The 12,746-nt window shown below is 40.4% G+C and overlaps 1 protein-coding gene across 1 annotated transcript in view; it reads right to left on the bottom strand.

Annotated features, from left to right (window-relative positions):
- Positions 1-12,746, bottom strand: part of arhgap21a (Rho GTPase activating protein 21a) — an 86,214-nt gene that overhangs the window by 40,205 nt on the left and 33,263 nt on the right. Inside the window, exon 3 of the mRNA XM_078280107.1 lies at positions 1,446-1,634. Coding sequence (XP_078136233.1) covers positions 1,446-1,634 — 189 coding nt within the window. The remainder of the gene's footprint in view (positions 1-1,445; positions 1,635-12,746) is intronic.

Genomic DNA, 12,746 nt, shown 5'->3' with positions numbered 1-12,746 from the left:
CCTTTTATGGATTTGATCGGCATGAAACAATTCCGGTTAAATCATCAGTACAGAAGATGAACATCTGCGTTAGAACACATCTGTTTTGAATTTAAAAAAGTCGAAGGTATAAGCTTGTGTACATAAAAATGTAAGGCGAGAAGTTAACTACGACTCCCAAAGTGCCTTTTCGGTAAGAAATATCCCATCAACAGGTCTAAAATGTTGTTACGTTTGCTGCTAATGGCGGGCAGAAGATTAGTAGCTTCATTTTTAAATTCTAGGTCAATTTTGGATGAATTCAGGAACTGTGGCACCATGTTTTGTGATGAAGCAGCTCTAATTTGCACCTTAAAATGGCTTCTTTCCCATTGCAACACCAGGGGAGACTAATGTATTGTAGTATTTGGTGCCATCCACCCAGACTGACAAAATGTTATTTCTAAGAAACCAAGTTGAAATAATTCAAACCGGTGGCCATAACATGACACAGTCATTACTTGTTTCTGTGTTAACTAACATTGAGGATATCATTAAAAAAACACTTCCTCCCACTAGGGAAATTGAGGAGCTCCTGACAGCTGGAAAAGATTACAACAAGTGGTGGATCTCAGAACAGCAAAAACATGATAAACATGATAAACAGTACATATTGTGTGCAATTAGTAAGTAGTGTGGAACTGGGACACATCGCAAGTACTGATGTGTTTGTCTACAGCTGTGTTCAAACAGCAGCTGAAAAATCACAATTCTGATTATGTTTTCCCCATCGTGTCACACAAATCAGGTGTTTTCTAATCATTGTAGACACTAAAAAGCTAAATAAAGTCACATTGTATGATTAAAATCTGGAACACTGACCAGTAGTTATAATTTCCAGGCCCTTGACAGCGAGGCCAGAGTTAGAACAGAGGACAAGAGCCAATAAAGTGACTGGTATTTGGAGAAAAGCCCTGATTCAGTCGTAATTCCAGAAAAAAGCAATAAAATCTTACACTTTTTAATGTTGTTGAAATGAGTCCTAGAGTCAATTTTAAGAGTATACAACACTGATGTACTTTGTCCAATCAAATGCGTATTGTACAGTTACTGCTTTGGTAATGTCAAAAATCAATTAGTTCTTAAACTATATATATATAAAAACCAAGTTTTATTTGCTTAAAACTGCCTGTGGTGTAAGATTATTCCATCTGTTTCTAGTAAGTCTCTTTTAGCAAAGATTTTTACAACAGTGTCTTATATTAGGTCAGATCCTCCTGCTGGCCTGAGGCTTACATCACTTAATTCAACAAAAGTTTATTTACTTTGGAAATGTGAGTATATTTTCTTACATCAACGTCAGAATTTCTTGCTTATTTTGAACAATTACTCAGCTCTAAATTGCATTAGACGTTGTAGAGTTTGTTTTGTTTTGTTATATTTAGGTCATAGTGTCAACAGAGGGGTAAGAGATGACGTTCTGTCACCTTCAGAGAGTTGTGGACGGCAGACTCGGGCGGGTAGACGATGAAGTGTCGCAGTGTGAAGCCGAAGCCCTGGGAGGTTCGGCGCAGGTGAAGCGTCTTGGGCCCCGGCCAGCAAAAAGCCTCCTCTTCTGCCCCGGGAGAAGCCACGGCAGACGCCTCGCTTTGATCACGCCCATCCTTCTGCTTGGCCTGAAAGGAGGACAAAAACAGGTACGTCAGTGTTGATCTTCAGGACATATACAGTGTGTACACTGGTGTTGACACAGACAGAAATTGAAAAGTAGAGGAGCTTCTTTTTTTAATTTTATTTCTGGGAATATTTGCTTTTTTTCTGTTGAGAATTAGATGAGAAGATTGATACAACTCTCTTGTCTAAGTATGGTATTGATCTTCTCATCTCACGCTGAACGATGCTGATGAATGCAAAAAACTGAAGGAAAATAATCATCAGTGACTCAATCTTTTTTTTGTTGGGACTTTTGGGCTTAAAATTAAGCAATGCCAACTCATGACCCCATGTCACAGGTTATGGCCTTAGTGTGAACACTGTAAGCAGTACTTCAAAAGGACTTTTAGAGGCATACCAGGTGAAAGGATCCTGTATTTAATAAGAAAAAAAGCCAAACATTTTTAAAAGGTTAGGATAAAAATAAACAATCTTGTGCAACAGAAATATATTGTTTACTCTTTCTTTCCCCTTAAATCATCATCAACTCCCTCAAAATGTATCCTGGGACCCCCGCTGGTAGTCTTGACAACTCATTGGTTTGGGAACCACTGATGTAGATGATGCAGCGCTCCACAACTAAGAAATCAAATGTGGTTGTGAAAATAACGATGCACCTGAACATGTCCACTTGTTTACGGTTGATAACAAACTCACATCCACATCCTTCTGCTGACTGTCATTACAAACACAATGGCAGATTGATACTAACACACAAACAATACAACATATATCTATATATCTATCTATAGATAGATATATAGATATCTGCTCCCCCCGTGACCCGATACCGGATAAGCGCACGAAGATGGATGGATGGATCTATCTATACGCCCCCATTTCCACTACAACATTCTACATTCTGTACATTCTACAGATTAACTTTGTTATTTACTGGACTTGATCTGTCATTTTAGTTCACTTACATTAAGTGTCACAGAGCTCAGAATATTCCCCGACTCGTAATGCCATCAACACTTGAACATAAATGGTCTCAAATACCAGCAAACTGATCTCTGCGGCTGCAATCGGTGAGAATATAGATATATATCACATTCACCTCACATCTGAGTCTTAGCTTGCAAATACAGAAACATTCATTTGACTCAGCACACCCGCTATCCTCAGATGAAAAGTGTTAAAATGTTGGTGACAGAGGCCAAAAATGCAGTCAGACAATTTTGTTCCTAAGTTGTGGTTAATGGCAGTGATCATAGTATCTGTCAGAATAATCAGGATTGTCATTTAAGCCACATTTGTACTGCCCCGAGCTCCGCACAGCCATACATATGGCTTTAGTTATTGCACATTTGGGGCTTTGCAGGGCTATTTGGCGTGTTTGCATGATGACAGACTTATCTTCTACATTCCTACTGTGACTAACACAGGATAAAAAAAAAAAAACTCAGTAAATGCTGGCTGCTCTCAGCTTGAGTAAAATGAATGCCTACAAAACACAACACATGCTACACATCAGCAGCAAAACTTTCATTTAAAACGTTATACAAGAGAAAGTGTTTATGCTGACTCGGTCTCAACTAGCAACTGTAGCTAAGCTGAAAATACAGTGAGTCACACCAGTTTACTAAGTGACTCTTTTCCTGAAGATGATGTAACAAAACACACACACACACACACACACACACACACACACACACACACACACACACAGGAAGTAATAGGTGGTCACATATTACATCTAAATTTAGAGATTACATTGACATTTACATGATAAAAGGCTCAATACTTTGATGTAGAACTGCAACTGCCGATTAGTTTCATTATTGAGTCTTCATTAAATATTCGTTATATTAATTGATTCATCGGGTTCAAGATGACATCTTCAAATATTTTGTTTTGTCTGACTAACAGTCAAAAACACCAAAGATATTCAGTTTATTATCATGGATGGGAAAAAAAACAGCATGAATTCATATTTGGAACTAAATCAGAAGTTGTTGATGAAGCCAGTGATTTCTTTTCCATTTTTACTTAAAAAAGACTGATGAGTAATTGATTGTCAAAACAGTTGCCAATTTTCTATTGATTGACTAATGATATGACTAATCATTTCAGCTCTGGTACAGTATGATGTGATTTTGTGAACCAATCCTTTTTTTCCAAAACATTTTTTAAAGAATGCACATATATAAATATGTCCAACTAAATTACAGCAAAAGCCACCACATTGTAGTAGAAACTATTAGTCGATTAATCGACGAGTGAGCAACAATTGTTTTTAATAGGGGTGATAGAATGCAAAACCGATTTTACCTTGTCGTAGTTGAAAAACGACAGTTTGGAGGGTAAATAGGACATACATAGAAGCTCAACATTCCATTGACACCTCTTTCCTCTGCAAATCTCACAATTTGAAACTGCTGCTGAAAATGGGCGAATCTCAACAAAGCTATAGTTGACGTCAACTATGTGGCTGTCCCTTATTTGGCTCTAGTCTCTAGTCTTTGTCACGCCCCAACATTTACATAGGCTACACCACTGACCTGAGGTCAGCTTAGTCTTCTGAATCTAGGTCAGGCAAATCTCAGAAATGTTATACATTGTTCGTCTGCTATTTAATTACTAAATTCACTTCTGAGACTTTTTTATGCGAGAAATCAACTATGTAGAGGTCAAATATGTGCCGTTTTACAAAAATTGATGGCTAATTGCAAATGTTGTCCGACTGTGTGTCGGAGTTCAGCAGGAGCTCAGCAGGCTAACATGACAGCGACCGGTGCTGCCTCGCCGCCCGGCGTGTCCTCCTTCACAGACCCCGGCTCGCTGTGAGCTAGATGGATCTCCGTCACGACCGGCAAATGTGTTAGCTAAGATTTGTAAGACCTTAGGGTAGCTGTGATATACATGCCGTGACGAAATTCAAAGTGTAAATATATTATAGTTATGCCGAAAGTGTAGCTAGCTATCCGCAATCTTTACCTATAGGATTGAAGGGACACTAGCAGCTAACGAAACCCCTCACATTCACAAAAATGCATTACATTGAAATTGGACACAAGTGTTAGCTTTGTAAGACCTTAAGGTAGCTGTAATATAAGTGGCGTGACGAAATTCAAAGTGTAAATATATTATAGTTATGCCGAAAGTGTAGCTAGCTAGCTAGCCGTGATCTTCACCCATAGGATTGAAGGGACACTAGCAGCTAACGAAACCCCTCACATTCACAAAAATGCATTAAATTGAAGTGAAATTCAAACTGTAAATATACTATAGTTATGCCGGCAGCCGGCCAGCTCCGCAGAACCCCGGTATTCCAGTAACCCAGAAACGGTGACTTTGCCCTGGGTATGGAGCGAAGTCTCATCAGAAGTCTCATGAAGTCCGACACGTCTTACCAAATTTGCAATTAGCCATTCATTTTCGTAAAACAGCCCATATTTGAGCTTTATGATTTCTCGCATAAAAAAGTCTCAGAAGTGAATTTAGTAACGAAACATTGCAGTGTCTGAAATATGAGACCTGCCGTCTAGTCTCCAATGTATGTGTATGTGGTTCGCTCAACCAATCAGCGCGCAGCTCATCTAAATATTCATGAGCATACCATATTTGGAAGAAAAGCTCTCGTTCCAAGTAGGGCCAAAACACAGGGATGCATAAGGGCCCATAAAATAGCAACCGGGCCATTTTCAGCCCAATCAATGTTACATACCCTATTAGGAGACCTTAAGGAACAGTGTGAAATACCCTATATAGTCATTCGATCACCCCTATAAATTAAATTCATTCATTCCAGCTGTTTATTAAGCATAAATGCCAAAAAATATATAGTTCTAGCCTTTCAAATTTAATGATAAACTGCTTTTCCTTCTTGTAACTTCAATATATTTGAGTTTTGGAGTCTTGGTTTGTCAAGTCACAACGGGCTCTTGGAAATTGTGATGGCCAATTTTGAGACCAAACAATGAATAAATAAACAAAGAAAATAAGCGAAAGTGAAAATATTCGATAGTTGTAGTCGTATTTCTCGGTGTTTCAAAGTCAAAAAAAGGTCACGTGTTGCAATAGTCCAAACATACAACAAGACAACAATAACACTCCAACTCCATTTTGAATCTACTTTCCAAAGCCTTTTCAGGAACTTTACAACCCAGCTTACAACACACATACAGCAGGAAATATTCTATAACTCTTAATCACGACGTCTATATTGAGCCATCACTGAGAAACACTCTGGCCTTCCCTGCTGCTGCGAGCAGTCTGAGCAACAAGACTTTTGTCACATCCATCATCAAAGTAATGATGAAGCTGAACCACTGCACCACAGGGTGTGCGCTAGCGGTTATTGCTAACACTACCGTAGTGACTCCGGGCTACGAGAGCCTGCCAAGAGTTTCAGCCTCAACCCAGATCTCTCCACAGGCTCTTCTCCTACCAAAATACATCGTAGGTGTGGATCCAAAACAAAGACATTCTCCCCACCATCCATCTGACTTCTCTATCCACACCTCTCCTCGGCCTGTCTGGGAGCAGCAGATGTAGAGGCCTCCAGAGAGTGGGATGGGTGTGGACTTAATGGTATGACCACCAATACCCAGTGGTGTGGAGCTGGAAGTAAGCCTCCGTCCACATTGTAACAATGAGTAGAGGCTGACAGTCCAACGTAGCTGTTTGTTTTGATTTCATGCTTAAGATTTTATGTTTTATTATGCAATAGCTAAGCCATTGGCTCAAGTGCCCCATGGAAGAGGTGTGCACACACATTTTCCATCTCTCCACATATATAACATGTTGAATTATACAGCAAGAGAAGCAGGAGCATAGCACAGTGCGAAGGGAAACAGCAGCATAGTGCCTCAGTAAAAGACAGCCGCACACAAAAGGTACAATACTGTAAATCTGCTCCAAACAAGCTCACACAATTACCTGATAAACAAAAATGACTCAATTATGCATGCAATCTGTTCACCAAAACAGTCACCATTATGTCAACACTTAGGGTTTGATCTGTGTACTGCCATATGGTGTCGTGGCCTGCGGGATGGTGCATTTGCATGCCTATTCCTGCTACTTATGTATATGAGATGAGTGAATTTGAATGGCATTACTTGTGGACTCAGCTTTTCTCCACACTATTTTCATTTCTTATTTTTTCTTAGAAAAGTGTGTGAGTCACCCGTGGGTCGTCTGACCTCATGCGTCTACCTCTTTCACTCCCTCTCGCCTTTTCTTCCCAAACTTCTCTCCCTCTCTGACCACAGACTTTAACATTAGTCACCCTTACTCCCTATACTATAGGAAAATATGCCTTCAGTTCAATAATTTTGGTCCATCGCTGCACAATGACTTCATTCTATTAAGCTTTAGTCCATGCTATATATATATATATATATATATATATATATATATATATATATATATATATATATATATAAAAACTAATGGTAGAAGGATACATTTTAAAATACGCACAGCTGGAAAATCATCTTCACCTCATCTTCCTCTGACAGCATACAGCAAGTGTTACTCGGAAACTACCAAAGGGAGCAACAATAAATGAAACCTAAAACCAAAACACACACACACACACACACACACACACACAGACCCACTCACATTACAAAAAATATCGGTCAGTGAAACGGGACTACCCTGCTGCTGGAGAGCAGGATGACGCACACAAAATTCCTCAGACAGCACAACAAAGTGTAGCCGCCCCTAAACCTCTTCTCCCCTGTCAAATGCTTCCTATGTAAACCTACACACCTCTGCCACTGATATCGCCTAAACACATATTTCAGCAAGTCAGGGTATTCGCTAAATGCCTCAAAACTGCTAAACTTGCCTCCTCAAAATGTCAATACACAAGATGCTCTCCATCTTTTTCATACACAACTGTCCTTACCCGAGATCTGACACAGTTCTTTCTGGAGGCTTCTCTGAGCCGAGCCCAGGACACGCTGCGGTTAGGACTGGTCAGCCCCAGTTCTACCTCTCCCCAGTAGGCCCTGGCCAAAAGCTGGAACCAAAGACAGTACGGCTCTGACAGGCAGCCGTCCACCCCGGCCAGGCGAGCCCATGGACAACCTCCAGATGAGGGGGAACGAGAGAGGGAGCAGCACCCTTCGGCGTTCACGTCCACATCCCGCAGGTCTGGGTGATCCTTCAGAGGAACCGGCTTACAGCCTGGTGGTAGCCCGTTCCTCTGGGCCAGCATGGCATAGCCAGGTTTGAGGTGGTAGGATCAAAAGGCTGAACAGATAAAAACTATCCTCAAAAAGGCTCCGGTTTCAGTGTCTTTTGGGTCCTCTTTTCTAAGTAGTCTACTCCAAGTTTCTGGATGAGTCCATTTTGTGCCCTCTTCCTCCCCAGGTCTGTCTTTAGCCGTCTATTCTGGTCTCAGTTTGGAGAAACAGGGCTGTTCTTCTGAGCGTCCCACAGACACATGATGTTTCCACTCAGCCGAGAGGAGAGCGCAGCGGCTGAGTGCACTGCAGAGCCCAGTCCGACTGACTGACGCACCCACCCACTCACCACACAAAACTCTCTCTGAAGTATTCACACACACGCGCGCACACACACACACACACACACACACACACACACACACACACACACATTCACATACACACACACCAGGCGGCCTGAAGTGAATTCTCTTCCTTTCCTGTCTCCTCCATCTCTCTCTCTCTCTCTCTAACTCACCTCTTCTGCTGCCAACCTTTAAAAGTTTTATCTGTAGTGTGCTCGCCAACAAGCTCACGTGTCGAGGCTAATCAATAAATCATAAGAACAAATGAAAGGAGAAGGTAAGTTAAATACAGTATGAGGAACATTCCAAAAAGTTGTTTTTATGGTAGGAAGCACAAGCAGCACAAAGTTACTATATGTCAGAAGGAGACAGGAATAGATTGTTTTCACAGCCTGTGGAAGAAGTCAAGTGGGGCTAATACAGATAAGGAAGCATATGGGTTCTGTGAAATCTATAAGGCACAAAAATGCACAGCCGACCCACCCACCTTTCCATGCCTGCAGCTCATCTGGAAACTGCAATGAACTAATGCCTGGGTGGCAGGCTTTGTGGTCAGAGAGACTACCAGGAGTACACACAGCAACTCCTGTATATTCATTTATTTGGTTTATTTGGTCCATACGTATAAACACTGTTACATAAGGATAAGCAATGCAACAGAGACAAATTTACAGCCCCAGCCCTTGTTTAACCAATCTTTAACATCATTTGGTTGAGCTTAATTACCAGACATGCCAAATGTAAAGACAAGACGTTGGAATAAACTTGATAAAGTGTCAGATTTTCAGTGACTATTTCAGGGACAATCACTCTGACCTTTCAACTGAATTTACAGAAAGTTTACTATATTAAACTAAATATATTGCATTTACAATATAAAATAGCATCTACCATAATGGACCACCACACCCCCTACAGTCCACCCACACAGGTGTTTCCACCTACGTTGCCTGATTTATTTATTTATTTGATTGGGACAGAGCATGTTAATGAACATCAGTAGAAAAATAAAATGTTAAAATGTAACCACCAATTCTCCCTTCATAATCCGCCTAGTATTATGTAAGTAGCTGGCCATGCCACACAGGAATACCTCCTCAATCCTTCCAGGTAAACAACAATTCACAGAGGCTTGGCAACTGCCTTATTTTCAGGAGCAGTGAGAGGGTTGGGAGCAGGATGTACTCAGCCCTGATACCTTTTAGTAAATCTCTCCAGTAGAGAGCAGCGCCAAAACATCAATTTAATATTTAATCACATTTTCATCTCAGGGATCTCTGGAGCTTTCGTGCTGCTCCAAACATCAGGACTCTGTGCTCTGATACGGCCTGTTAGTAAATGTTGAATAAGTCTGTTTAACGTAAGAACAATGGGTCCCCCTTTCGTCCATTTTGAATTTCAATACCTCACTATGTCTCCAGGGTGTTATTAGTTGTACAGATTGTCCCATAATCGTAGGTTTACTGGTTCTCGTCCAACGACGGCTAATGTGCGTCCGTCAACAGCCGGCGTGGTTTGTAAAGTCGCTCTGGATGACATCGTCTGCTAAATGGCGAAAACGTTAATACCGGTCTATTTTGATTCTGAGGAGGAATATTTGCCATCTGAGATGGCGGCGACCATGAAAACAACATCAGGAACCCAGTGGTGGAATGTTCCCTCTCAGCGTTTTGTTATGAGCATCTTGTTACCACATTCACTCAGCTCAATATAGCATGTGGTATTCTGTATGGAAAAGATAGCAGGAATAGACGTCGCCAAACACAGTTGAGACACTTGACTTGTGGAAGCCAAAACAAGGATTAAGCCTTACAAGAATGGTTATATATGGAAAACAGTACCATATATAACCATTTTACATAAGCATTTACACAACACACATCACCATCAAAGGTACTATTTCCAGCCAAACAATACTTCTTATCTCCACTAATACATTTCAGACTGTTATAGGGTTTCAAGCCATATATATGTCTCTAAAAGTCCTGTAAATCTAAAACACATGATTAGGAAAAAACAGATCCTTGAAAAGAATTCCTGTTGGCAAGGAAGTGGATTTGGTGCCATGCAGACACAAAAACTAGACACGCTGCCCAGAAATATTGTGCCGTTGTCGTGACAACGAACCACACCACAAACAATGTCGGCCACTGGACTGGGGTGTCCTCCGTGGGCGCTTATGCGATTTCATGGATTGTGTGTTTCTCCGTGTTTATGTAGATCAGTGTGTCTCGAGGCGTCATCAAAGCCAGACATTATTGAGGTTTGATGGGCAAATAGGAATCAAGTGAAAGGAAGGATTCATGCGTGTGTTCTGGATTTAGCTCTGCTCTGTTTGTCTTACTCGCGGGTAAACTGGATCATGTTTTAATGTCTCAGCAGGACTGGCACGGCTTTAAGGATAATTCAGGTCATCTCAGGTACTCTAGTTGCACAGTAAAGTAAGCAGAGGAGACATGTTCTGGCCTTTTCATGAATTACTGTAAACAATGCAAAGAATTTGTTTACAGAGACGTGTCATGGAGATATTCATCTGAAGACGTAGCTAGACACAAAAAGAAAAATCAGACAAAAGCTGATAGCCAAGAGTAGAGCCCGACCAATATAACGTCCATGTTGGCAACACTCGTGTTTAACCCTTTAAGTTTCATATCTTAAGTTTGTATTTTTATACATTTTATTTATCAGAACTTTAATATATTTTGATGTTCCTCTGTTCTGTTGTGACAATAAAACAAACATGTTTATATTTAAACTGCATTATCATATTATTTTAGTGAGGACTCATAAATAACTACAAATAAGTAATGTTAGGGAAATCTGTTTATGTTCTGTTACGCGTTTCTGGATTTATTTTTGTAATTATATATCGGAATATCAGATTTTTTAAATCACCAAATATTTGTATCGACATCGGCCTTAAAAATCCTTTATCAGTCGGGCTCTAGCCAAGAGCAATTAGACGGTGCACCTAGAGCTGGGCGATATAGAGAAAATCAAATATCACAATTAGGGCTGTCAGCATTAACGCGTTAATCGCGATGCGATTTGCATTGTGCCTAACAGGCTACTATTTTGCCGTACTTCCTCCTAACACATCCTGCTGCTGCAGGAATAGCAACGCGGATTCCGGTGCCTCATTCTGGTGCCACTGATATGTTCACAAAAAATGTACACAATGAGATTTTAGATGAATAATCATCAATAATGTGGATATAATAGGAAGAAAAGGCAGGAGCCCTTCTGGTATCCTTTTAACCACCGGTGCTGATGGAAGGGTATACAACGGAAGAAGAGTTATGACATTTAATGTCTTGCCCTATGTATTAAAGTAGGGCTGCTCGATTATGAAAACAATTATAATCACGATTATTTTAGTCAATATTAAAATCACGATTATTTAACACAATTACTCATTGTACTTGTACTTTTAGAAAGATGTTGCAATTATTGAACTTAAAAAATAGTGAAAACACCTAGAACTGTGAAATGAAAAAGACAAAATAGGAGTTTACTTGCAAAACGTAAGGTGCAAAATAATAGTTTTTCTCGATTATTCTGTTTTTGTGATCATTAGAAGCTGAAATCGTAATGGCGATTAACATTACAATTAATTGCACAGCCCTATATTAAAGGCCTTTTTATCACTTTTTTGTAACCGCCTTGAGTGCCTGGACATGATTTTTTATGGTCATAATTCTTCTTCCTTTTTGTGAATGTGGATATAATGACTAAGTTGGTAAAGGCTAATAACAGAACAGCTAGAACAGTCTGGTAAATTCAGAAAATTACACCCCTTTACCAAATGCAGCCTGTAAAACCATGAAAAGACAACACTTGTCATATCAACATATCACGATATCCAAAATTTAAGACGATATCTAGTCTCATAAATCAATGTCGATATAATATCGATATATTACCCAGGCCGAGGTGTACCCTTTGATACTTTCACATTCTCAGGTAGCAACAACTATGAGCCTATTTACAACTCATATGTCTTGGGCAGGTTGGACAGCTATCCCATCTCAAATAAGCTAATGCATCCAAGATCCCCCATTGGTGCGACAATTGAATGATATGTGTGGGTGAGAGAACAGTATGAATGAGAGCCAGTAAAGACGCTGAAATGTCTCAATGTCTCTGTTATTGCCAACTGTTATTGTTGTAACCAAACTGTTAAAAGTGCAGAAGTTATTACTCTTCTGGCATTGTTGGCAGTTACCAAACGGACACAGGTGCATTACCACCACTCACTGAATTTGTGGATTTCTTCCGTATCCGAGACGCTTCAAATGACCAGTGTAAATGGGGCCCATGTCAGACAATAGTGAACATGCCCAACACAATTTCCCAGAGCCCAAAGTTGTTTCCTCAAATTGCTTATTTTGGTGGCCGGGTTAGCTCAGTTGGTAGAGCAGGTGCACGTATAGAGGTTTACTCCTCGACGCAAGCGGCCGCTGGTTCGACTCCGACCTGCGGCCCTTTGTTGCATGTCATTCCCCCCCTTTCTCTCCCCTTTCATGTCTTCATCTGTCCTGTGAAAATAAAGGCCTAAAAATGGGGTTGGGTTAGAATGTATTCC

Source organism: Sander vitreus, chromosome 22, assembly GCF_031162955.1.
Source record: "Sander vitreus isolate 19-12246 chromosome 22, sanVit1, whole genome shotgun sequence".
In the NCBI taxonomy this organism is placed as follows: domain Eukaryota; kingdom Metazoa; phylum Chordata; class Actinopteri; order Perciformes; family Percidae; genus Sander; species Sander vitreus.
This window is presented reverse-complemented; position numbering and strand designations above follow the sequence as displayed.